At 55.3% G+C, this 26,061-nt stretch overlaps 1 protein-coding gene across 2 annotated transcripts; it reads right to left on the reverse strand.

The window, feature by feature from the left end:
* Window positions 1–3,471: 3,471 nt before the first annotated feature.
* GCGR (glucagon receptor) lies at window positions 3,472–12,400 on the reverse strand. Of its 2 annotated transcripts, XM_057716962.1 has the most exons (14): window positions 12,335–12,400; window positions 7,976–8,144; window positions 7,765–7,867; window positions 6,901–7,008; window positions 6,698–6,819; window positions 6,506–6,612; window positions 6,278–6,434; window positions 6,030–6,189; window positions 5,898–5,958; window positions 5,543–5,612; window positions 5,130–5,218; window positions 4,867–5,005; window positions 4,753–4,794; window positions 4,050–4,392 (listed from the first exon to the last, which is right to left on the reverse strand). In XM_057716962.1, exons 2-14 carry the CDS (start codon window positions 8,033–8,035, stop codon window positions 4,171–4,173), a joined length of 1,440 nt encoding a protein of 479 aa, XP_057572945.1. In that variant the 5' UTR covers window positions 8,036–8,144; window positions 12,335–12,400; the 3' UTR covers window positions 4,050–4,170. The 2 variants fall into 2 exon arrangements, with proteins under 2 accessions (XP_057572946.1, XP_057572945.1); XM_057716963.1 differs by lacking the exons at window positions 6,698–6,819; window positions 6,901–7,008; window positions 7,976–8,144; window positions 12,335–12,400 and having other exon boundaries at window positions 3,472–4,220; window positions 7,765–7,821.
* Between the last annotated feature and the right edge of the window lie 13,661 nt (window positions 12,401–26,061).

Consider the following 26,061-nt stretch of genomic DNA (forward strand, 5'->3'; position numbering starts at 1 on the left):
GTTGTGATCAGAATCTGAATTTAGGAAGTGCTTCCTGAGCATGTACTCGGAGCATGTTTATGTGTGTGGAGCATGAACAGCAATTCCCTAATGTCACGTGATGCCCAGTCCATACTGCCTTAGTGGCTAAAGTACGTTCCACACGGGTTATAGGCTCAGGATAGAAAGGCCGAGTGCATCAGCTGCATTTGCTTGATGTGTCCCGTAAGTCTTAGTCACAGTACCTCCTCTCACATTTTCCCTCCATTTATGATCGAAGACCCCCAGGATACTTGATGTTGGAGTTTCCCAAATTCTTGTTTTGGCTGTTTGCATCCTTGTAGTGTTAACAGGCTCCTCTGTCCCTTGCATTGCTGTAAACTGAGGTGAGATATGGATGCTTGATGGGATTCATTGGAGGAGACTTTAGATATAAAGGGATTGCTCTGGCTGCTGTGTTGAGAATAGGCTGCAGGGTTCAGGGTAGAAGCGGGAAGACCTGTTAGGAGGACTACCTCAAGTGAATCGTGGGAGGAAGAATCTGGGTGAGGGGCCAGGTAAGGTGCTTGATACGGACTCTGGAATTCGAAGTACCATAGGATGTCTGAGTGAAGGTGCCAAGTAAGAAGCTAAGTACTGTGGATTTGGGAGAGACACTGGCGATATAGATTTGAATAGTGATTTTTTTTTTTAAGATGAAGGGAGGAGGGTGGGAACTGATCCCTGAGCACTGCAGTCGAGGAGAGGAGGAGGAAGCAGGTCAAGGGATTGAAAGCAGTGGAGAGCAAGGTCAGAGAAAGGGCAGGTGGGGGAGGACCTGGGGCTAGGGGCTGCCACAGTGTCCAGGAGGAGGTCTAGGCAGTCAGAGTTTGGCCAGTTGCAGCTCTCAGACTTCTCCCACCCTCTCACCTAGAGGCAACCACTTTCAACTTTTCTGCTGATTCTTTGGTTTGTGTTTCTATTTCTAAATAGCATACATGAACTGTTACTTGGTTTTCCTATTTCATTCTTTCCCCCACTCCCACTGCACATGTGCTCTTACCATCCACTATCCTCCCTAGATGGTTCTTTTTCTAGTAACTGGTTACATCAGTGTTGGTTTGCCCACCCCATACCCGCTTCATCCCACCTGCAGCCCCTTTAGTTACATACATTATGATGTTTATGTTTGTATGTAGAGCTGAGCCATGTGGTAACTTGTGATTTTTTCTTTTCTGCCCAACTTTGTTTTCCTTGAAGTTATTAATTGCCTTCTTTTTTCATTTGCTCAGTTTTCTTTGTACTAATACTAAGTCCTGAGCTCTCCACCAGGTCATCTAAATTTCCTCTCAGTGTGTTTAGTCACTTTGACCCCTTGAGGGTGTCTCTCCTGTAAATTTTTGCCCTGCTTGAGGCTCCCTCTCCACAGTGACCCACTTTGCCTGGGCCACAGCTGCCATCCTGGGGATGCTCCTCAACTCTCCTAGGTTTGATCCCTGTTTATTTTTTTTTAAGTGTTTATTTATTTATTTATTTTGGCTGTGCTTGGTCTGAGTTGCGGCACACAGGATCTTTGTTGTGACATGTGGACTCTTAGTTGTGGCACGTGGGATCTAGTACCCCTGGCCCCCTGCATTGAGAGCACAGAGTCTTACCCACTGGGTCACCAGGGAAGCCCCTGATCCCTGTTTATTGTAGTCCATGTTTTCCTCTTTCTTGGTCTTCACACTCATTTTATTAGCATGCTTGTGGAAACACACACACAGAAACACACACAGAAACACACACGTGCTGGGTGGTTCCCATGCATTCTTTTAGGGGAAGGGTCTGAGATTTGGACTGGGGTAGAGGTGGGAAGGGAAGTAGAGATAGGGAAGGGGTAGAGGGCCTGGAGTGTTTGTCTTCCTGGATGGGGGGTGATGCTGTGTGGGTGCTGGGCCCTGCATTAGAAAGTCAGTTCCCCCACCGGTACCCCCTCCATCCCACCTGCAGGATGGCCTGGTCAGAGCCAATGTTTATTGGCTGAGTGAGTCCAGCCCCTTCCAAGCCTCCACCTCCACCCCTGGCTCCACCGGTTTGCTCCAGTTCCCTTGGGGACTGGGACAGGGTGAAGGAGAACAAGGACGGGGGAGTCAGGATGGGGAGGGCTGGCAGGAGGTCCCTAGGTGAGCGGCACACCCCCAGATCAGTCACCAGCCCTGAGCTCAGCTGGCGTGAAGGAGAACTTGTGTCCTCCCTGTGCTAGCATGTGCCCAAAGGCTTCTGGGCATGGAGGACTGGCAGGGGCTCAGGGGAGCGCTAGGGCCTGGGAAGCCCAGGGGGCCTGGGACAGGAGGTGGTCTGAAGCCTCAAGGTCAGGGGTCTTAGGTCCTCAGAGGTGTAGCCAGATGCACTGCCTCCTGCCCTGCAGCCCCCACCAATCATGGTAACATCGCACCTCACCAGGGCCACAGGAGAGCGCAATTTAACTTAACTCACCTCTTGCCCCTCCCTCCCTGCCATATCCTGTGGCACAAGGTGAGGGCCCCTCAGGAGGGCCCCAGTGCCTGGCAGGTAATTCTATTTACCTTTCCTGAGAGGCCTCCTGTCCTTTCATTTGCTCCAATTAGCCCAACTCTGCCTGAGCAGCTCCAACCCACGTGGCTGGGCAGGGACTGTGGACACCCCCTCCCCCAGGTCCCAGCAGTCACCTCCCACCAGCTCCTGGGAGCAGGGCCATCTGGCTGGCTCATTTGGCTTGTGCTCTTGGCTCCTGCAACCCCTTCCTCTTTTTTTTTTTTTTTTTTAATATTTATTTATTTGGCTGCGTTGGGTCTTACTTGCAGCCCACGGGATCTTCGTTGTGGCATGTGAGCTCAATAGTTGCACCTTGCAAATTTAGTTGCCCTGTGGCATGTGGGATCTTAGTTCCCTGACCAGGGATCGAACCTGCGTCCCCTACATTGGGAGGCAGATTCTTAACCACTGGACCACCAGGGATGTCCCCTCTTCCTCTTTTGACAGCACCCCTGCTCCTCCCCGCTCCATGCATACCGCCTGCCAGGCATCAAGGCACTGGCCGCCAGGGGCTCTCTTGAGGGGTGGCCACAGTCCCCACACTGTTCCTGCACTTGCCTCCACCCTCTGCATCAGATGGATTGTGCCCCAGGGGGCAGCTTGGGCTCAGGGTGCACCGCCTGGCTCTTCCCGCCTGAGCACCAGCCCTCTCTGACTGCCAAGCAGGGTGCCCACCCACCATGTGATGGACAGCACCCTCTTGCACAAGTGCCCTTCTGCACGTGCCTGGTGCAGAAAGGACTGCTGCAGTGACTGTGAAGTGACTGTGTTGGGCTGTGCCGCGGTCTTGGGAAAATGGCTGCGCCTGCACTTGGATAGTCTCAGTTTTGGAGGTCCATTTCTCTCAGCTTCAGTTGGCTACGTGGGCTGTGGATTGCTGGGGTGGCTAGAGCTGGGATGAAGCAGAGGCCAGTAGAGGACATCCAGTTCTGGATTCTCCAGCCCTGGCTGCGGCTCTAGTGGGGAGTCAGGGGTGTTCATGTGGGGTTGACAGAAGGACTGTGATGTCAGTGGCCTCCCTCAGGCATCGATGCCCTTCACACCCCTCTTCAGGCGAATGGTGACCCCATTCAAATGGGGGTTGGGGGCCAAGACTGAGTGGGGACCATCCACTCTGGCCTGGGGTGGGGGTTAGCCCACCTGAACTGGGCGGGGGGTGGCATGTGCTGGTGGGGCACCGCCAGTCATCACTCACACACACACACACCCTCAGGGGTTCCAGCTCCAGTTCACCTGTATGATGAGGCAACAAAGGGGACGTCTCGAGGGAGTGAGCCAGCACGGGCTGTCCACAGCCGCTCCCTTCTCACAGGGAGGCCCTGGGCCCAGCTGGCTCCTCTTCTCCAGCCCAGCTTTCCACCCAGGGTGAGCACAGAGCTCTTTATTGTTGGAGGACATGTTTCCTCTAACTCAGACATGCTGACACACATGGAACACATGGGGATGCATTCACAGAACAGCTTCCCTGCCACACCCCATCCCCTACCCCTTGGCACAGAGCAGGTGCCCCTCAGACCACCACACGGGGGAACATGTGGATGGTGGGGCGCTGTCTGGCTCCCATGCTCTCGCCTCTGTTGGGCATTGGTTCTGGATTGTCTGGTGATGCCCTCTCTGGGCACCTGAGTCCAGCCCCAGCTGGAGTTCCAGGGGGCTTCAGGAGGGGTTCTCAGCCAATCCAGGGAGGCCGTCAGCCAAGCAGGTCTCTGCAGAGGGGTCCTGACTAGTCCCTTTGCTGCCACCGCCTCTTGAGAGCAGCAGCTTCTCACTGGGGGGGCCCCTGGGGGACCTGACCTTGTGGCTCCCGAGGTGGCGCTCCTCCTGCAGTGCTTTGCCCTCGCGCCAGCGGTGCCAGCGCAGCAGCAACTCTGATTGCACCTGGGATGGGCAGGCGAGTCGGGCCAGTCCCAGGGCCTGCCCGTGCTACCCTCGCAGGATCCCCAACCCCCCGACCTTGAAGGGCTGTGTGGCGCCCTGGATGTGGAGCCAGGCAGGCTCTGTCACCACAGAATGCTGGGGTCTGGGGACATCTGGGGACCCCCTCACTTTCAGGTGCACTCCCTGAGGACGGGCTGAGGCTGACCCATCTTGGCAGGTGTGACACCTAGTGTCCTGGCACCTGAGCCCAGTAAGCGCAGGTGGACAAGAAGGGTGTGCACCCGAAGGGTGGGACCAGGGTGTCTATACTCCCCCTGACCCCAACACCAGGGCTGGTTCCAGACCCACCTACCCACCTACCTCCTTGTTGAGGAAACAGTAGAGAACAGCCACGAGCAGGCCCTGGAGAGAGGGGGGAGGTCAGGGCCACACAGGCTGGCCTGGGGGTTGGGCATTTATGGGGCAGGCAGGCACCTGGAAGGAGCTGAGGAAGAGGTCGAAGAAGAGCTTGGCGGAGCGCAGAGTGCCCTGGGCGTGCTCGTCGGTCACGAAGGCGAACACCACCTCATGGACCCCCAGCAGGGGGATGAGGGTCAGCGTGGACTTGGCCAGCCTGCGGGGGCAGAGCCTAAGCCACGGGCCCCCAGGGGTGTCCAGGTCTACACTCCCTCTGGCCCCCAGGGGTGTCCACGTCTGCAAGCTGCCTGGTCCCCCCCCACCCCAACCCCCACACCTACCGGAATTTGTAGTCAGTATAGGGCATCTGGTGGGCTCGCAGCTTGGCAACGAGGAGGTGAAGGATGCGGAGGAAGATGAAGAAGTTGATCTGTGTGTGGGGGACACAGCTCAAGGCAGCCCCTGGCCCCCACCTGTCCCTCCTGGAGGTGGGCCTGGCAGCCAGATGGGCCCTGGCTCCTGGAGCCCTGGGGCTGTGGGCACACATTCAAGGATGTGCAGCCTGGCCCAAGGTCCAGGGCACTGGCCAGTGTCCTGGCTGAGTGCCAGGCCTCCCTCCCCATCCACCCAGGCAGGATGCTGTCTGTCTCCTCAGGCTGCTGCAGGCCGTTGAGGAAGGAAGGGGCTGGGGGGGCCAACTCCAGCAGCCTCCCAAGCCCTCCCTGTGGTGCCAGCAGGTGCCTCGTTTCCTCACCAGGATGGCCAGGAAGACAGGGAAGCGCAGGATCCACCAGAAGCCCATGTTGTCATTGCTGGTCCAGCACCTGCAGGGCGGGGCCTGCTTGTGTCCTGGCAGCCTCCCCACCCCCCGCCCCTTGGTTCCGTGGCATCTAATTAATGCCTCAGGAAAAGAAGGGAGATAATTACCAATGACCTCCACCCCCGGGGGACCAGGTTTGCTTATTGCCCCCGACAGCCTCTGGCCAGAGGCTCTGGAGCCACTCCCTACTCTGAGCCGCATGGCCATTTCCCATGGGGTCAGCCTGGCACCTCCCAGCCAGGAGAGGCGAACACCCCACTGGCCCGCCCTTCAGTCAGCTGATACTCACTGGATGTTCTCAAACAGACACTTCACCACCACCCAGGGGATGACGAACAGCATGGGGGCACCTGTAGGGGAGGAGAGCTATGGTCCCGTGGCCCCAGCCAGCCCGCCGGACCCCGCACACTGGCCCACTCACCCCAGCCGATGCCCAGGTAGAGGGGGAAGCAGCTCCTCTCGGGGATGGTGGCGAGGCCCAGCAGGCTGTGCAGGTACAGGCCCTCCACCAGCAGCCAGCAGTAGTTGGCCACGACGCCGTACTGCATGAACACTGCGGCCACGCGGCAGCCGGCCACCGCCTGGGCCATGGGGACAGCGTGAGCGCGGGCCTCCCAGCTGCCTGCTGCCCAAGGCCCGGAGGCCAAGAGGCTGGGTCTGGGCACTCACCCCATCACTCAGCCAGACGCTGACGCTGAGGTCATCCCCGATCCTCTGGCTGTAGCGGGTCTTGAGCAACGTGTCGATGACCAGCACAGAGCTGGCCTTGAGCACGAAGGACACGAACAGGTTCATGTGAACGTAGTTTCGGGTGCAGTGCAGCTTACTGCGGGGACAGCGAGTCAGTACCCGCCATCCTGCCCGCTGCGACCCCCATTCACGGGGCAGGAGATGTACCTGAGGCCCAGCAGGATGGCCAGGGCCAGAAGCAGGGCCCCCAGGGACAGGGAGTAGCCCACCGTGTACATCACCTGGAAGCTGCTGTACATCTTGGCCACCTCCTTCTGCAAATTGCAGTGACCAGTCAGGGCTGGAGAGGGCCACCTCACCCATCCACAGCAGCCCCCACTGCACCCACTGAGCGCTGACCTGGACCTCAAGCTCCTCGTCGTCCATCTGGCACTGGGAGGCGTTTCGCCATGGCTGCCCCCGCGGCCCCCGTACCCACTGCCCATCAGGCCCACACCTCTTGAAGACAAGGCGGTGCTGCACTGCGGGGGCAGGCTCTGATCAGCACCTCGCCCCAGGGGTTGGGCCCCTCTGCCAATCCCCCACATCCCTGCTGTGGTTACCTTTGTGGTACCAGGGCAGGTACCAGGGGCAGGAGATGTTGGCTGTGGTGTTGGGAGGGGTGTCCGGCCAGCAGGAATATTTGTCAAAGGTTCTATTACAGACCAGCTCTGCAGAGGCAGGGACAGGGTTGCTCCTCACCAGGGCCTGGCCCGCACAGCCCCCTGTTGCACGCTCTCTGCCCCCCAGCATGCAGCCTCCCAGGTCTCCCTGGCCATCCTGCCTGCCCTGGACGCCTCTGTCCCGCCTGGTTCTGAGCTCCAGCTCTGCCGGCCACCTTCCCTCGGAGACCCGCATCTCCCCCCAGGGTCTCCCCTCTTCCTAGTGCCCGTCTAGCAGCACTTCCGTCTCTGGAGGCTGAACCACCATTCTCTTGGCATCCTTCTGGGCCCAGCACCCACCCCCTCCCTCACGCAGACAATGGCTTGGCCTCCCCAGGCAGCTCCTCCTGCCCCAATCTCTGCACCCGAGTTACCTTCAGAACTTGTCCAGACGCTGTACCCCCATCTGCCTGAGCACTCCAAATAACGGCCCAGCTCCCTCCCCCTCACCAGGCCTGGTGCCTTCTGCCTGCCCCTCTCGGTCCACTTCCCCCACACACTGTCTGCCTACTGGGCCTTGAGCTCCATGGGCGCAGACGGTGTCCAGGCCCTGGGCCTGGGGGGTGCCCAGCAGCAGGGGAGGGTTGTGAAGCACCCCAATTCTGGGGCAGTTCTACCACTTTTTAAATGTCCTGGTCTGTGGCCCTGGGCTAGTCACTAGCTTCTCTCTCTGTTTCCTCACCTATAAATGGTGGGTGGGGGTTGGGGAGGGACAGGGCTTTCCCATGATGAGAGTGCTGGACTAGGGCCGAAGGCGGGGCTCACCCATAGCGGGAGGGAGCAGGCTCAGGTTGTGGAGACACTGGTCACCATAGAGCTTCCACTTCTCAAACAGGAAGTCCATCACCTGAGCAGAGGGGGCCTGCGGCTGGGGGGACAGATGGACAGACACAGGGCACAAACTGGCATCGGCACGAGGGGCAGGCAGGCTGGTGGGAGCTGGGGGCCGGCCGGGGGGACTGGCAGCTGCGCTCACCTGGCAGGCCAGCAGCAGCAGCAGGAGGAGGTGGGGGCAGCGTGGCCAGATGGGGGACATGCCTCTGGGCAGCTGCCCCCCACATCTGACTGGCGTTGCACAGCTGGGGCAAAAAGGTCCTTGTGGGTGCACGCTCCTCTGGGGCTGCCGAGTATCAGAGCAGCAGGGTCTGTGCAGGGACCCCCAGGAACGAAGAGGCCTAGCTGGTCTCCATTGTGATCAGCAGGATGTCCTGCTCCCCTAAAACCACCCCCCTGGGTCTCTGAATCCCACTGACGAAGTGCAAGCCAGGAGGGAGGGGATGCCAGAGGTGGTCACTCTGCCAGTGGCAGGTTGGGGGTCTGGTCCTGTGCCTGGGGGTTCCACCCAGGGTCCTGGGAGCTGTGCCATCACCTGAGTGGAGCTGCTTTCTCACGGCCCGTGGCTGTCTGTCTGGCAGCTCTGACAGCAGCAGAGCCCCTCCTCTCCATGCTAGTTAAGCGGCCACAGTCCTGCCTGGTCCCAAAAATGTCAGAGGAGGGAGCATGCTCCCTAGCTGCCCAAATCCTTCCCTTGGCCCTCGCTATCCTTCCCACCTATTCTTAGCCCCTGGGAGAGTCAGCTTGGCAGGCTGGGGCAGGGTGCCGTGACCATCCATCACTTGATCCCCAGCGGCGTGGTGATCGAGGTGGCCCTAGGGCAGCTCCCTGCCTTAACAGGGGCCAGGAGTGCCAAGCACATGCTCAGGGTGGTCCTTGTCACATGCATAGGACTGGGGTGTCTAGGTGCTCCCCTGGGCCCCACCCAGGACTCAGGCCAGGCTTCCTGGGTCCCCTGGGCCATAGCAGGCAGGCAGCCACAGTGCATTCCTTTGAGATTAGCGCTGCCGGCTGCCGGGGGCTCAGACACAGGACCCCTGCCCTTGTGGTGCCTGCAAGGGGACCCCGAGGTGCCTGGTCCTGGCTGGAGCCTGCATGTGGGGCATCAGCAGCCTGGTAAGTCATTGTGTCACTGCTTCCAGAGTCCATCTTCTGCTCTACTGAATTCCACAAGGGCAGCAGGGAGGGGCTTCCCTTGGGGCCTAGGGGTGGGGGCCCCTAGGAACGACTCATGCAAGCCCACCGAGGGCTGTGGATGGGCCCTCCTCTAGGCACCCTAGCACAGAGTAAGCATGTGATGGACTGATGGATGGACAGATGGATGAAACTGGCTCGCTGGAAGGCAGTGCCTGGGAGAAGCCAGGGAGCAGGTGGGGAGGAGGGCTGCAGGCTGTGACTGAAGGTAGAGGGTTCCCAGACAACCCTGGACCTCAGCCTCCTCCCATCAGAGTCCAAGTGGGCCCTCGTGGGCTCCCCTGTGATTCACTCCTCACTCCTAATGGGACCCTGAGATGCCACCAAACATGGTGGGCACCTGGACCACAGCCTACTGTGAGGTTCCTCACCCTGGCCCTTGGGCCACGGCACAGGTCAGGCCTGGTGAGGCAGGGCCCAGTAGTCGCTGGTCCCCAGGTCCTGGTCCAGGCGAGGAGCCAAGGCTTAGGGCTGCGGGTGGAGGAGCCAGAGTGGAGGGCTCTCTCAGGGGAGCAGCCCCCAGGCAGGTGAAGGACAAGGGGCAGTTCAGGTGTCTCCAGCCCAAGGGGCCTTATCACCTGATTCTTATCAAACAGCCCGGTCTGCTGCCCTGCCCTCGTCCACCCAGGCCATGGAGTTGCTCTGCGCCCAGCTGCTGGAGGAGGGGAGGGGGTGGACAGGCTCAGGGAGAGAGGGGCAGCCTGAATGGCTAGAGGCTCTGGGGGCAAGGGAGGGGAAGAGTGACAAGAGATGGCTGGGGTGGAGTGGACAGTGGAGAGGCAGGCAGGGGACATAGGGAGGAAGGATACTGCCCGATAAGCTCTCCCCTCCCCTGAGGCCCTGCAGCTGGTGGTGAAGGGCGGGTGAAGCTGTGGGGATAGTCCAGTGATGAGTTCCAGGGCAAAATGTCAGCCCCTCAGAGCTGGGGTGTGGTGGCCAGGCTGTGCCTCAACTTTCTCATCTGAAAAGTGGGAGTTCACCTTGCCAACCTCCTGGGGCTGTTAGGGGAACCCAAGGTGGGCGGAACCACACCCAGGGCAGCTTGCCTTCTGGCTAGAAGTCAGTTAGTCTGGGAACCACAGAGAGAAGCAGAGCCCCAGGGGAGAGGGGGGAGAGGGATAGGCTGCCCTGGGGCTCCTCCTTCATTGCCCCTCCCAATGGCAGCCAGGGCAGAGGAGTGGGGGGGCGGGGGGGGCGGGGTCTCCATCTTCCCTACTCCCACCCCTGGTCTGGCACATGGGGTTGGGAATCCTTGAAGATTCACCCCACACAGTTCAGCACCTACAGATCACAGGCTGGGTACCCTGGCTCAAGGCACCTGTGGCCCCAGGTCCCTAGGGATCAGGGCCTCAGCAATCTCCTCCCACCAGACAAGAGGCAGAGGGTGATCCCTCTCACCAAGTCTCTGATAGAAACACAAGAAGGGGCAGAAGTGGATGAGGCCCCCATGCCTTTCAGGGGAGTACAGGCAAGATTTCTAGACACTTCTGTGAATGAGGACTAGGCAGAGTGTGAGTGTGGAATGACTTTCAGCTGTGCAAGGCTGAGGTTCTGAGGTCCCTGCCCTGAGCATCCAGGTGTGAGGCTGGCCCCACAGGAGAAGGTGACATCTCGGGGCCCAGCTCTGGTCCTGGGACCAAGGACAAAGAATTTAACTTCTCAGAGCCTCAGTTTCTCTGCTTGCAAAGTCCCTGCCTCTTCATCATCAAGGAGTAAATGAGCTTTGCCACTTGAAGGGAAGGACAGATTATCACATCCCTGCTGTGAGGGACACTGCAACCCCAGAGACAGCCTCCTAGCCCCAGGGATAAATATTTGTTGAATGAATGAGGACTGATACTGGGATGCAGAGGTGCCGCTCCAAGCCTCCCACTGGCCTTGGCATCAGGGCTTCTGTTTTCCATCTTATTACCCTCTTGGCACGGCATAGGAGCCGGTGGGGGTGGGGGACTCTCGGCCAGGGACCAAGCCTTCTCCCTTCATGCACCTGGAGGCCGGGCTCCCTCTCCAACCCTGGACTGCATACGCCCAGCACAGATTGCTCAGGATTAGAGACTCTGGCTGGGTGGGACGGAGGGTCAGCTTTCCCCCAGCCCCAGCTCACCCCCTCCCCTCTTTTCCCAGCCCCCCTCCCACCACGGGCTGGGATGGCATGTGTTCTGTCCCCTGCCTGGCAGAAGGCACCACTCCTGGATGCTCAAAGCTCAGCAGTTTCCCCAGTTTCCCCTGGGAATGCCCTGGGACTCCCAGACCTGGAGCTGGGGGAGAAGCCCCCAGGATGGGTGGATCTCCATGGAGGAAAGGTGGGTGCTGGTCATCCCAGTTCCTCCCCGAATTTGAACGGGTGCAGTTGAGGCCTGCCAGCCTCTGATGCGTATGGGGGTGGGAGGTGTTTGTGAAACCAGAGCAAGTAGAGGAAGGTCATGGCCCCAGGGCGGGATCAGGGGCCACAGGTTGTTGACAAAGCCTGACTCCTGCGTCCTCTCCCCACTCCGTGGGGGGGCAGGGAGGGCCTGGATATGGGCCAGGGTGCTACTCCTCCAGCAACCCTCATTCCCCGGCACAGGAGGGCCGAAAACAGCCCGGACCGGTCCTCGGAGGATGCGGGTGCCCAGACCTCAGGAGTCAGTCGGTTCATGGTGGGGGCAGAAACCCTGCGGCCCAGAAGTGTGAGTGGGGCCCGCCCGAGGGGAAGAAGCAGGCAGGGCAGTGACCTGCCCTCCGGGTGGATCAAAGTGACAAGTGTAGGCTCCGCGAATGATTGGAGCCGGCTGGGTGCTGACGCCCCCTCGCCCCTCCGGGGAAACCCGGGTAACCTAGATACTGATGGGGAGCTTTGGGGAGCAGGGGCCCGCTGGAGGGAAGCAGGGCTGCCCAGCGCCTGCCCCCCGCGCATCTGGGGGGCGGGGGTGTCTCCGCGGTTCTGTGTATGTGGGGAGGGTGGAGAAGCGGGGGCGCTGCAGGGAGGAGTCGGGAGCAGAGAGGGGCAGCAGGACAGAGCGCCTGGCGGCCGGACACCCCACTCTTCCCCCACCCCCCACCGCGGAACGCGCTCCCCAGGTAGGAGAGGACAGGGCAGGAGCGCTGAGACCCCCAGCCCTCCCGATAGTGCGGAACCAGGTTGACCGTCCGAGCTGGAAGCGCGCATCCTGGGGCTGGGAACGGGGTGTCCGACGGGGATGAGGACGGCGACACCCGGGGCCCGAGACCGCCCGCCTACGATAGGGGTCCGCGCCGGCCAGTCCCGCGCTCCCGCCTTCGGCCCCTGGCCGGGAACGTGCCCTCGGGGCCGGGCCCAGGTGCTCACCGCGCGCCGCTCCGGCCGCTCCGCGATCCCTGCAGTCCTCTGAGCGCTCGGGTCAGGGGCCGGCGGCCGCTCGTCTCCGCGGCGCTGCCGGATCAGGGTCGGCGCCGGCTTCGCGCCCGCGCCCCGCGCCAGCCGCGCGCAAACTTTCCGGCAGCGACGCTGGGCGGAGGCGGAGGGAGACCGGGAGGGGGAGGGGGGGGCGGGAGCGGCCCGCGGAGGGGAGCGGCGGCCGAGGGTCCCCGCCCCCCACCCCACGCCCTTCAGCGCCGCGGGGAGCGACTGCCGGCACCTGAGCCCCTGCCCGCAGACCCCTCCCCGAGCATCTGTGCGGGACTCCTGCCTCGCGGACTCCTACCCCGCGGGGCCCTCCCCGCGGACCCCGCCCCGCAGACCCTCCCAACCCAGAGCTCGCTCGGCAGATGTCCACACGGCCGACCCCGGCCGGCGGACTGCAGCTCCCCGCGGGGAAAGAAGCGGTGGATGGACAGGTAGGGTGTGTGGCGGGCGCGCGGCCAGGGGTGGGGGCTGTGACTCCACGCCCCTTCCTCTCGCTTCCTCCGCGTTGCGGGGCCCTCGCCGCTTCTTTCCTGGGTGCTGATTGCCGGAAGGACTGACCCCCCCCCCCACCAGTTATCCCGCACCGTGGCTCCTAGGTGACCCTTCCACCGCGCCCAGAGCAGGCTGGACCGGAGTGGGGGGCCAAGGCCCTCCAGTGGCCGAGCCCATGCCAGGCCGGGAAGGGCGGTCCCTGTGGTGCCTCTTTAAGCCCGGGTGTCCCGTGTCATCCCCCTTAAGCACCCTCCAGCACCGTTCATCCAACAGCACCCTCCACCCCCACCTCCCTGCGTCCAGCTGGCTGCCAAGAGGGCCCTGCCTCTGCTCCTCCACTGCCTGTCCTGTTGCAAGGGGGACGCTCTGCTTCTTCCCATACCTCCTCCTTCCCAGACCCCTGCCCCCAGACTCACCCTCATGAGGATGCCCTCTCCTCCCCCAACCCGTCAGGTCTAAAGCCAGCATCTCAGCCCCTGCTTTAGGACCCCTTGGGCTTCCTAACGCACCACTCCCCCACTTACCCCAGCAGTCAGCCCCCAGTGACCTCAGGGTCACCAAACCCCATGGACACTTTGGGGCTTCATCTTCCCTGGCCTTTCAGTATCCGGGGACACTGGTGGTCATTCCCTCCTTCTGGAAAGTTCTCCCATGGCTATGGCTTCGAGGCTGGCCCTCCCACCTCCTTCTCTCTTCATTCCCCTCCACTTTCCCTTGGACATTTCCCAGTGTTTCACCCTGGTCTCCTGGTGTTCCTACTGCCAGATGCCCAGGGCCCCACCAGGACCCCTCTCCCCTGACCCACTCCCATCTCCTGAATGCACTTCCTCTGCCCACCCACCTGCTGGACACCTGGCAGAGATCCTGAGGTCTGCATTCCATCACCAGATCCTGATTCTCCCTCTGACATTTCTCTAGAATCCGTCTGGGCTCCCTTTCCACCACCAACCACTGTCCGGCCACCATCTTCCTGGGATGCCCTCCCTGGCTCACTGGGTCAGCTCTTTTATTAGATGCTGTGCTTTGTCTTTGGGACCCTTCACCGAACTCTACTTCTGTTTGGGGGGACTTTGGAACCCGTGGTTCTCCCTTACCCGTGGCTCCCCTATCCTCCAGCCCCCAGAGCAGAGCTTAAGCTGGTCCCAGCGCCCTGTGACATGCCCACAAGTAGCCGGTGCTTGGTAATCTGACCTGCGCACACCTGCCCTGTCACTGTCTGAAGGCTCAGGAGGAGGGACATTCCTGGGGGTGCCCTCCAGACCCCCATTCTTATCAGCCCACCTGGAACCCTGCCTCCAGGGCAGCCTGTTTTGGTTCAGGCAATGACCAGAAGGCAAAGGTCAGAGGCAAAGATCAGAAAGTCTGACTCTGCTTGCATAGGGCTGACTGTGCAAGTGCTGGGTGTGTGTGCTGGGGGAGGGGAGCTTCCCGAGATTGCTGCCCAAAGACCCCCATCCCCCACCCTCCTCTCCCCTTCCCTTGCACCCCTCTTCCAGCTTTCCTCCCACTTCTCTGGGGGTGGGGCACTCACACGGGCAACACATGGCTGTGATCTTGGGATCTTGCTTCTGATCTTGGTGGGCTCCTGCCTGTCAGCAGCGTAAGTGGCGCCGCTCTGGGTGGCCATGAGGCTTAGGGGAGAAGCCTGGTAGGTTCTTGCTGGAGATGCTTATCCGACGAGCTGGGAAGGTCATCCCTGCTGATCTTCAGAGAGACCCTTCTCTCTCTGGACCTTACTTTCCTGAGGATGTTCTGCTTGGTTGAAGGCCCAGCAGTCTGGGGGAGGTGCTGGGTGGCCGGAATTGGGTTCCAGCAGGAAGAGATGTGAAAGAATAAATGTAGGGTGTATGAAATAGGGGGCATACCTGAAATGTGTGGACATATTGGGGAGCAGAAAAGGGAAGGAGAGGGAACAGATGGGGGTGGGGACCCTTCCCTGGGGCTGGGCCACTTTATTTACGTAACTGAATTCATAAGACATAAATAGAGCAGAAACTGGGAATGAGGGGGCTGGGCCTTCCCACAGAACATTAGAGGCTTGCGGACTGAGGAAGGAGCCTGTCCACCACTGAGTCCCCGAGGATCCCGATGGGGGTGGCACCCTGGCGGTGTGCTGGCCCCTGTGCTCCAGGGCAGGCCGGGGTAGGCGGCTGCCCTCCGCAGCTGCGGGAGTGTTGTTTTATCTGTCTGCTCTGTGGGCTCTGGAGAGCACACCAGCGGAGCTGAATTCAGGCATTTGGCTGAGTGTTATGAGCTGGTACTGCCCACAAAGCCTGGCAGGGAGAACCAGACACCCCAGCCTCGAGTTCTCGTGGGGAGATGATGGTAAGTAGCCAAGAAGGAGGTGGCCAGACTGGGTGGCAGAAACCCAGGGCAAAGGGACCCCAGATTTGGGAGGGTGCGTCAGGACCCAGAAAATGTGGAACTGCAGGAAAGGAGGCAGAGGGAAAAGAGATGGTGCCCCCAGGCAACGCTGCTGTTAAAGTCACAGGGTGGTTCCTTTCAGGTCTCTTTACTGTGCCTTAATACGTTGCTTTTGACAGTTTTGTACCCAGCTTTCCCAGCATAGCTGGTAACGTAAGCATTTCCCTATCTTAATAAGAGATCCTCTCAACACCATGGTACTTGGGCACTTAGTATTCTATTGCATGGGTCTGTCAGACTTTACTCAAGCATTTACAGGCTGTAGGCACCAGAAAAGGGAACAGCCCAAAGCCCCAGTGAGTGGGCACCAAGCTGCACTCTGGTGCCTCACTCAGACATTCTTGAGAGTCTGAGAATCAATGGAAAAGAGGACACTGGAGGAAACAGAGCTAATGCAGGGGCCAGAAGAAAACTTCAGATGGTCATTCTCAGAGAGGAAGACAAAGCACCCATGTGACTAGGACAGGGCATTTTGGAAAACAGGCAGAGAACAACAAAGAGTCCTTGTGAAGTAAAAAATAATATCTGAAAACTTAAAACTTTAATAGAAGGATTGAAAGAATGAGTTGGGGAAATCTCACAGAAGAAAGAACAAAAATCTGAGAGACAGAAACTAGGAAAAAGAAGATAAGAGGCGGTGGAGGATCCTTGCGGAAGGTCTAGCACTTGAGGGACAGAGGTTCCAAAAGGAGATCAAAGGGGGCTTCCCTGGTGGCCCAGCAGGTAAGGCTCTGAGCTCCCAACTCAGGGTGCCCAGGTTCAATCCCTGGTCGGGGAACTAGATCCCACGTGCATGCCGCAACTAAGAGTTTGCATGCCACAACTATGTGCCACAACTGAGACCTGACACAGCCAAAATAAATAAATAAATAAATAATAAATAAATAGAATATTAAAAAAGAGAGAGATCAGAGGGGAGCTCTTTCCATAACCTCCCTAGCGGAAAGGCCACCAAGCACCCTGCACAATAAAAATAGCAAACCAGGGACTTCCCTGGTGGTTCAGTGGTTAAGAATCCGCCTGCCTATGTGGGGGACACGGATTTGATCCCTGGTCTGGGAAAATCCCACATACGGAGGAGCAACTAAGCCCATTTGCCACAAATACTGAGCCTGCACCCCAGCTACGGAAGCCCACACACTTGAAGTCAGGATAATGCTGAACAGTGCAAATCAAGACTGATTCAAACATCGACTGAGCACCTGCTCTGTGCCAGGCACTCTTCTGGATACTGGGAGACAGAGGGCAGCTGATATCTTAGCAGAGGGAGGCAGACGATACACAACCCAACAGATCGGTATAGTCGTACTACGACATTGAGTTCTGATAAGGGCTGTGAAGAAAATATAGCAAGTGAAGAGAAAAGAGTGAAGGATGTGGCTACTGTAGATATTTTCTTCTTAAAGTCCAGATGTTCCCAGACCTTGCCCACCCCTCCCCACAAAACTCCAACTGCCCTGAATTGGGTGTTTCTCCCTGAGGTTTCCATACTTCTGTTACATGAATATAGAAATGATGCATGAGTATGTCAATTGTATCTCAATAAAAGTTCTAAATAAATAAAGTAAATAAATTAAAAAAAAAGAAAATGATGCATGATATCCGTGGCATGTTCTTTTTTTTTCCTTTTTCTTTTTTTTTGAAGTATGGTTGATTTACAATTTGGTGGCATGTTCTTAAAGCACGAGGTTTGGGACTTCCCTGGTGGCACAGTGGTTAAGAATCCGCCTGCCAATTCAGGGGACCCAGGTTGGATCCCTGGTCCGGGAAGACCCCACATGCAGCGGAGCAACTAATCCCCTGCGCCACAACTACTGAGCCTGTGCTCTAGAGCCTGCGAACCACAACTACTGAGCCCATGTGCCACAACTACTGAAGCCTGCGAGCCTAGAGCCTGAAGCCTGCGTGCCTAGAGCTCCGCAACCAGAGAAGCCACCACAATGAGAAGCCCGTGCACTGCACCACAGAGTAGCCCCCACTCGCCACAGCTAGAGAAAAGCCCATGTGCAGCAACAAAGACCCAAGGCAGCCTAAAAATAAATAAATAATTTATTTAAAAAAAAAAAGCACCAGTTCTGATCTATCTGCTCTTCTGTTCAGCAATATGGTTTTGGGCTGTGTTCATGCTGACCCAGGTGGCTCTGGTTTGTTGATTAAAATTTTTTTTTTGTTTGACGTGTATAGTTGGTTTACAATATTGTGTTAATTTCAGGTATACAGCAAAGTGATTTAATTTTACCTCTATCTATGTATTCTTTTTTCAGATTCTTTTCCATTATAGGCTATTACAAGATATTAAACTTAGTTCCCTGTGCTATACAGTTGGTCCTTGTTTGTCTTTTTTATATATAGTAATGTGTATCTGTACATCCCAATGTCCTACTTTATCCCTCCCTCCCCACCCTGGTTCATTGATTTTTTTTTTTTTTTTGTCTGTGTTCGGTCTTCATTGATGCACGCGGGCTTTCTCTCTAGTTGTGGGGAGCGGGGCCTACTCTTTGTTGCGCTGCGCAGGCTTCTCAGTGTGGTGGCTTCACTTGTCGTACAGCATGGGCTCTAGGCGTGCGGGCTTTAGTAGTTGTGGCACATGGGCTTAGTTGCTCTGTGGCATGTGGGATCTTTCCAGACCAGGGCTTGAACCTACGTCCTCTGCATTGGTAGGTGGATTCTTAACCACTGTGCCACCAGGGAAGTCCTGGGTTCGTTGATTTTTAACTGCTGCGTGATATTCCAGTGTCCGGGGAAAACTCACCTGCTTTGTTCATGTTTCTGTTGGGGGACATTTGGCCTTCTTCTTCCCTGCCCCTCTTTCCCTTTCTTTTTTTGGCCATGACAGTAGAGCTGCAAGGAACATTGTGGGACGAGCCTTCAGTGCACACACAGGGAGGGGTGTCTCCTGGGGGTGGCGGGGTGTGAACTGCTGGGCCTCAGCGGGTGCACATCTTCACATCTTCAGCCTCGCTAGATATTGACCAATTGTTTTTGGAAATGATGAGCACATTCATGGTCCCACCAGCAGGGTTTAAGAGTTCCTGTACATACTCTCACCAACACCGTATTTGATTTTCAAATACACATTTGTTTTAATTTCACAGCATGTGTTAAAAGTCAGGTTTATTGAGGCATGATATACTTTTGAAAAATGTACAGTTGAATGAGTTTTTACAGATATATAGTCATGTAACCACCACGGTCAAGATTGCAACACTTTTGTCGCCCCCAAGTTCCCTCAGGACCCTCTGTAATCCGTCCCCCACCCCCACAGGCCCCTGGTCACTGACCTGATTTCTGTGCCTATAGATCTGCCTTTCCAATAATACATATAAATGGAGTCTGTAGCCTTTTGTATCTGGCTTCTCATTTATCGCAAAGCTTTTGAAATCCATCCATGATGCAGCTTCTAATAATAGTTCCTTCTGCTTATTGCTGGGTCCTGTTCCACCGGATGGGTGGCCCGGGGTTTGGTTACCCGCCCAGTTGGGTGGATATTTGGGTTGTTCCCGGTTTTTGGTGTTGTGAATTCTGCTGTTCTGAATGGTTGTGTGCAAATCTTTGTGTGGACACATGTTTTCCTTTCTCCTGAGGAAATACCTCGGAGTGGGATTGTGGTTCCCAGGCCCTTGACTAACTTTATAAGAAACCGCCAGGGACTTCCTAGGTGGTGCAGTGGTTAAGAATCTGCCTGCCAATGCAGGGGACACGGGTTCAATCCCTGCCCCAGGAAGATCCCACATGCCACAGAGCAACTAAGCCCGTGTGCCACAACTACTGAGCCCATGTGCTGCAACTATTGAAGCCCGTGTGCGTAGAGCCCGTGCTCCGCAGCAAGAGAAGCCACCGCAATGAGGAGCCCATGCACTGCAGTGAAGAGTAGCCCCCACTCGCCACAACTAGAGAAAGCCCGTGTGTAACATCGAAGACCCAACGCAGCCAATAAATTAATTAATTAAAAAAAGAGATATTAAAAAACAAAAGAAACTGCCAAGCTCTCGTCCTGAGTGGCTGCACCGTCCTCATCAGCTGTGCGGGGGAGCTGCTGTCACCCCACCTCCTCCTCGGCTCAAGGGATCGTCAGAGTTTTTGATCGTTGATTCTGATGTTTTAGCCATTCGACTACATATGCAGTGGTATCTCATACTGGTTTTGATTTGCATTTCCCCAATAACTAATGATGGTCAGCATCTCTTCATGTGATTCTTTGCCATCTATATGTCTTCTTTCATGAATCAACGGTTCAAATCCATTGCTCATTAAAAATTGGCTTTTAAAAAAATTACTTATACATTCCAGTACAAGTCCTTCACCAGATGCGTGTCTTGCAAATACAAGGGTGAGTCAAAAATTATCTGTAGAATTTATTTCAATTAAACTTTTAAAAAGATAAATATATCATTTTTCGACATAATCTCCTTGCTTTTCAATACACTTTGTCCATCTGTCAACAAGCTTTCGTATTCCCTCATTAAAAAATGTTTTAGGCTGGGCTGCGAGCCACGAATGCACTGCTGTCTTCACATCTTCATGTGGACGGCTGTCTGGCTCCTTCTTGATGGCTAGCACTTGTGCGACCTTCCTTGAACTTCTCTATCCATTCATACACACTTCTTCGCGGCAAAACACTTTCTCCATTCTGTGCAAAAAGTCTTCGATAAATAACGGCACCAGGTACACCCTCAGACCACAGGAAACAAACCACTCCACGCTGCTCTTCTTTTGTGCGAATCACAAGTGGGGCATCCATTTTTGCTCTCATCACAGTTACAAATCAACTGATGTAACACGTTCACACCTGCACAGCAGTGACTGGGGAGACAGTAGCCTTGAACGGAAAGCCCTGATAAGACAGTGCAGCCAACAGAAGTTTTAATATAACTGGAATGCAGATAATTTTTGACTCACCCTCGTATTTTCTCCCATTCAATGGCTTGCTATCCTACTTTCTTATTAGTTTTTCAGAGGGCAGAAGTTTTTAATTTTAATGAAATCCAAATATCATATTTTTGTTTCAGGACTTGTGCTTTTTGTGCCCTGAGACATCTTTGCCTAATCCAAGGTAGTTAAGACTTTTCCCCAGGTTTTCTCTTCCAGTTTTGTCATTTCAGCTCTTACACTTCCGTCTATGATTTATGGTGAGCTAATCTGGCATATGGCGCAACATGAGTTTGTTTGTTTTTTTTTTTTCTCTTTTCTGGCTGCGTTGGGTCTTCATTGCTGCTCTCGGGCTTTCTCTAGTTGTGACTTGTGGGGGCTACTCTTTGTTGTGGTTCGCAGGCTTCTCATTGGAGTGGCTTCTCTTGTTGCAGAGCACAGGCTCTAGATGCTCGGGCTTCAGTAGTTGCATCGCATGCGCTCAATAGTTGTGGCTTACGGGCTCTAGAGCGCAGGCTCAGTAGTTGTGGTGCACATGCTTAGTTGCTCTGCGGCATGGGGGATCTTCCTGGGGCAGGGATCGAACCCGTGTCCCCTGCATTGGCGGGTGGCATCTTAACCACTGCGCCACCAGGAAAGTCCCGTGAGTTTGTTTATTTTTTTGGCAGATGCACCCAGTTGCTCCAACACCATTTACTGAAAAGGCTATCCTTTCTTCACAGGGTTAGCTCAGCACCTTTGTGGAAATCTCTTGATCTTTGTTGTGGGTCTCTTTCTGGACTCTCTGTGCTGTTTCATGGACCTGTATGTCCATGTTTATGTCAATACTACACTCTCTTGGGCTTCCTAGGTGGCGCAGTTGTTGAGAATCCGCCTGCCAATGCAGGGGACATGGGTTCGATCCCTGCTCCAGGAAGATCCCACATGCCACGGAGCAACTAAGCCCGTGAACCACAATGATTGAGCCTGCGCTTTAGAGCCCATGAGCCACAACTATGGAGCCCACGTGATGCAACTACTGAAGCCCACGCGCCTAGAGCCCGTGCTCTGCAACAAGAGAAGACACGGCAATGAGGAGCCCGCGCACCACAATGAAGAATAGCCCCCGCTCACCACAACTCAAGAAAGCCCAGGCACAGCAAAAAAAAAGACCTGTCACAGCCAATAAAATAAATAAATTTATTTAAAAAAATACTACACTCTTTTGGTTACCATAGCTCTGTAGCATGTCTTGAAACTGGGCGCTGTGACTTCTCTAACTTTGTTCATCTTTTGCAAAGATGTTTTGGTATTATAGGTTCATTGCATTTTCATTTGAATATTAAAATCAGATTGTCAATTGCTACCAAAAAGCCTACTCAGATTTTGACTGAGATTCGGTTGAATCTATACATTAATCTGAGGAGAAAGGATACCTTAACATCTAATCTTCCCATCCGTGAGCAAGGTGTATCTCCTCATTTATTTGAGTCTTCTTTAATTTCTCTCAGCGACGTCTGGTCATTTCCAGTACACGGATCTTATGTATATTTCTTTGTTAAGGAGAATATTTCATGATTTTTGATGCTATAGTCAATGGTGATTTTGTAAAATTTCCATTTCCAGTTGCTTATTACTAGTATATAGAAATACAACCGATCTTTTGTATGTTGATTTCATATCCTTTGACCTTGCTAAAACTCACTTATTAGTCCTACTCGTGTGTGTGGATTCCTTGGGGTTCTCTGGAGATGACTGTGCAGTCTGTGAGAAAGTACGTTTTCTTCCTTCACAATCTGTGTGCCTTTCATTTATTTTTTGGTAACTTACTATATGGGCTGTGACCTGTAGTACAACATTCAGCAGGAGTGGCCAGAGCTCACATCCTTGCCTTATTCCCAATCTTTGGGGGAAAAGCTTTCAATTTCCCACCAGTAAGTATGCTATTATTCATAGATTTTTTTCAGAGTTGCTTTTTATTAATTTCAGAATGTTTCCATCCATTCTGAGTTTGTTGAGAGGTGTTTTTCTTTTTTTAAGTCATGAATGGATGTTGAATTTTATCCCATCTCTTCTTTTTTATGAGATTATCTTTTGTTTGTCTATTGCTGTGCTGAATTATACTGATTTTCAAATGTTTACCAACCTTGCATTCCTGGGGTATATTCCACCATCATGAAATATTATCCTTTTTATATATTTCTGAGTTAGATTTGCTAACATTTTGTTACAGATTTTTGCATCTGTGTTCATTAAGGATTTTAGTCTGTAATTTTATTTTCTTGTAATAAGAAAATTGTCTGGCTTTGGTTTCAGGATGATATTGGCCTCATAAAATGAGCTGGAAAGTACTCCTTCCTCTTCTGTTTTCTGGAAGTCTGTACAGAATTGGTATTATTACTTCCTTAGATGTTGGTAGAATTCACTGGTGAAGCATCTGGACCTGGAGCCGTCTTTTTGTAGAATGCTTTTAACTACACATTCAATTTTTAAAATAGACATAGTGCTGTTTCTCTAGATATTGCTTCACTGCTATTTGAAATTATTGTGCCAATTTTTCAGTACCACTAGCAGGATTTAAGAGTTTCTGCTGCAGGAATTCCCTGGCAGTCCAGTGGTTAGGACTCCATGCTTTGGGATCTCAGTTCCCTTACCACAGGCTGAACCCAGGCCACAGCAGTGAAAGCCCGATATCCTAACCATTAGGCCACCAGGGAACTCCCAGTACTTTCTTAAAGTAAAGCAAAAAGGTGCTGGGTTACTGCTGGTGGAAAGGTGTCTGGCATGGGTGGACCCTTCCTGCTGGGGCAGCTCCAAGCTGAGGTCCCTCCTCGCAGAGCCTCCTCCCAGGAGTTCATCACCTTCCTTCCTTCCAGACCTGCTGGCTCCTCCTCCCCTAATCTTGATTTTCATTACAAAAGAAACTCCTGTAGGTGGCCTTCTCTGGCCCTGCCTCTCTCTGGCCTCAGCAGCCTTCCCGGGCCCCCAGTGCCACAGTCCCAGCTGGTCACTGGCCTGAGCCCCCTTCCAAGCCCATCTGCTCCCACAACCATGAGCCCCCCATCTGCCCCTCTTTGGCCTCCATGCAGGCCTCCTCTGCCTCTTGGACGCCAAGGCCACTCTCCTGCTGCCAGCGACCCCGCCCCCCCCCCCCCCCCCAGCTCCCCTCCAGCCTCCATCTGTGGCCTCAAGATAAACTGAGGCTCTGGTGGCCACTGCTCACATGGGCCGAGCCCAGACCCCACCCCCAGAGGGCAGGTGGTGTGCTCAAAGGTGTGGGGGAGCCCAGGACAGGGAGAGGCCAGGTTCCCCTTGACCAGCCACAACCACCCCCAAGTCTAGACAGCCTCTGGGGCACCTGTGCCCACTCACTGCCCATCACCTGGGAGCGTCAACTCACCCCAATGTTCACCCAGCTTCTCTGCAGGTCAGGCCCCGCACCAGCCCCCATACATGCCCTCTTTTTTTTTTTTTTTAATTGAAGTCTAGTTGATTTACAGTTTTGTGTTAGTTTCTGCTGTACAGCAAAGTCAGTCAGTTATACACATATATCCACTTTTTTAAAGATTCTATTCCTATATCTTTACAGAGCGTTGAATAAAGTTCTCTGTGCTATTCAGTAGGTTCTTATTAATTCTCTATTCTCTATTTAGCAGTGTGTGTATGTCAGCCCCTATCTCCCAGTTTACCCCTCCCTCCTCCCTTCCCGCCCTGGTAACCACAGTTTGTTTTCTACACCTGCCACAGGTCCTCTCTGAGTTCTCCCAACCAGTGGGTGGTGAGCAGGGATCTGGCCTCTTTCAGAGAAGGGAAACTGAAGAACTCGAGCCAGCCTGAGGACCTTCAGCTGAGATGGGGGCGGTGGAAGCCCAAAGCCCATGTCTTAACCAAATGGGACACTGGGCCTGGAGACCAGTCTCTGTGGAGGGCTGGGGTCCCCACTCGCATTTTATAGGTGGGGAACCTGAGGCTCTGGAGGTGAAGTGGCCAGTCCAGGGTCTTCAGCCCCCTGGAGCCTGTCCTGGGGAGGGACCCTGGCCCTGGCTCGCATGAAGCAGGGCTGAACTGAGGGCTGCAGCATCCTCCCCTAACGGCCATCGTTCTCTCCCCGAGTGACCCCTACCTTCTGGGTCTTGGCCTCTGTCTCGCCGGCTGCCTCTCGCCCTGAGCCACCATCAAGGTCGTCAGGCTGAACAAAGTCACATTAGGTGGCATCTAGCACAGCTCAATCGAATCAAGCCACTTACAGGGATGGCAGCGGCAAGAAGGGGCCCTGGGGCCACCAGCCCGAGATGAGGCCAGGCTTGGGTCAGCAACAAAGCAGCAGGGTTGGGGACCGGGCAGCACTGCCAGGGAGGCCAGGGGACAGGTGGACAGATGGCGCTTGGGCACAGAGGCCCCCTGACTGAGAAGCTCAGGATGAGGGAGCAGACAAGCTGGGAAGGATGGAGAGATGTCCCGCAGGGCTGGGGGCCAGGGTGTAGAGAGTTCAGCCTGGAATTTTGCTTGAGTTGAACTTGCCCAGAAGCACAAGCATGGATGGGTTGATCTCGCTTCTTCCCACCACACTGTGTCCTTACAACCTTCATTGGTTCCCTTGTGCCCCCGGGACTGAGTGTCCTCCCAGTGGTGCAAGGATGGCCCGCAGGCTGGCCTGGCCGGCCTTCCTCGACTGGCTTGCCCCGTTCTTGTGTCACCCACTCCCCAAGCCGGCCCCAGAGCTCACCTGTGCCTGCCCATCTGTGCCACGGACTCCCTGCAGAAAAATTTGATGGCTTCTCTGAGTGACGGCCTCAACCCCTGAGAGGTGGGAATTGGTGGAACCCTGGGGCAAGGAAGCTGGGGTTTATCCATTATTTCTATCCCTCGAGGACCACTGGTGATGGGGTCATGACAGCTGCTCGCCTGGAGTGAACTGGCCTGGGCCACCGGTGGGCGGGGACACACTGGCCAAGCCTTGTCTCCAGTGTAGGAGAGTTATGGGGGCAACGGAAATTTTAAGGATCGTACATCGATCTGCCTGAAGCCTTGAAGAAAACTCAGGTCAGCCAGTAGCAATTCAGGGCTGCAGTGAGATCCAGAGGCCCCTGTTATCAGCTGAACTGTATCCCCCCTAAAATGCGTATGTTGACGTCCTAACCCCCAGCACCTTGGGATGAGACTGTATTTAGAGATAGGGCTTTTACAGAGGTAATTAAGGTAAAGTGAGGCCATTAGAGTAGGCACTAATCCAATCTGACTGGTGTCGTTATAGGAAGAGAAGATTAGGACACAAACACACACAGAGGGATGGCCGTGTGAGGACACAGGGAGACGTCGGCACCTACACGCCCAGGAGAGTTCTCAGGAGGAACCAGCCTGCTGACACTTTGGTCCGGCGTGCAGCGTCTGGACTGTGAGCTGATAAAACTCCGTAGTTTAAGCCAGCCAGGTCTGTGCACCCGCTGCGGCAGCCCCAGGACACTCAACGCAGCCACAGGGCAGCACGGAGAGCCACAGCCCCTAAAGCCGGAGGGCAGGTTTGCTGGAAGTCGGGCCAAAGACTTGATCCTGGGTGGTGGGGAAAAGGAAAGGACGTTTGTGCCCTCCGATGCAAAGGGTCATCTGGAGACGGTGGTGATGGTCACACTACAATATGAATATGCGTAATACCGCTGAACTCTACACTTAAAATGGCAAATTTCATTATATATAATTTATCACATTTACTATATATTTATATTATTTGTTATAGTTTATTGTATTTTACCACAAAGAAAAATTTTTTTTTAAGTCTTAAGATGCAGGGGAATGGTGCGCATCATACCCCTGTTTAATTCCTAGGCGTGACCGCCGCCAGCACCCACCGAAGCACGGAGGACCATGAGCTTGACCACGCGGGAGCCTGCGCGTAGCAGCCCAGCAGG

This window comes from Hippopotamus amphibius, chromosome 17 (genome assembly GCF_030028045.1).
Source record: "Hippopotamus amphibius kiboko isolate mHipAmp2 chromosome 17, mHipAmp2.hap2, whole genome shotgun sequence".
Lineage (NCBI taxonomy): Eukaryota > Metazoa > Chordata > Mammalia > Artiodactyla > Hippopotamidae > Hippopotamus > Hippopotamus amphibius.

Coding starts and splice junctions, on each gene's coding strand:
- GCGR (XM_057716962.1), bottom strand. CDS start 8,035: ATGTCCCCCATCTGGCCACGCTGCCCCCACCTCCTCCTGCTGCTGCTG. Junction 7,009..7,764: donor CCTGCTCCCTCCCGCTATGG/GTGAGCCCCGCC, acceptor CTGCCTCTGCAG/AGCTGGTCTGTAATAGAACC. Junction 5,006..5,129: donor TATACTGACTACAAATTCCG/GTAGGTGTGGGG, acceptor CTGCCCCCGCAG/GCTGGCCAAGTCCACGCTGA.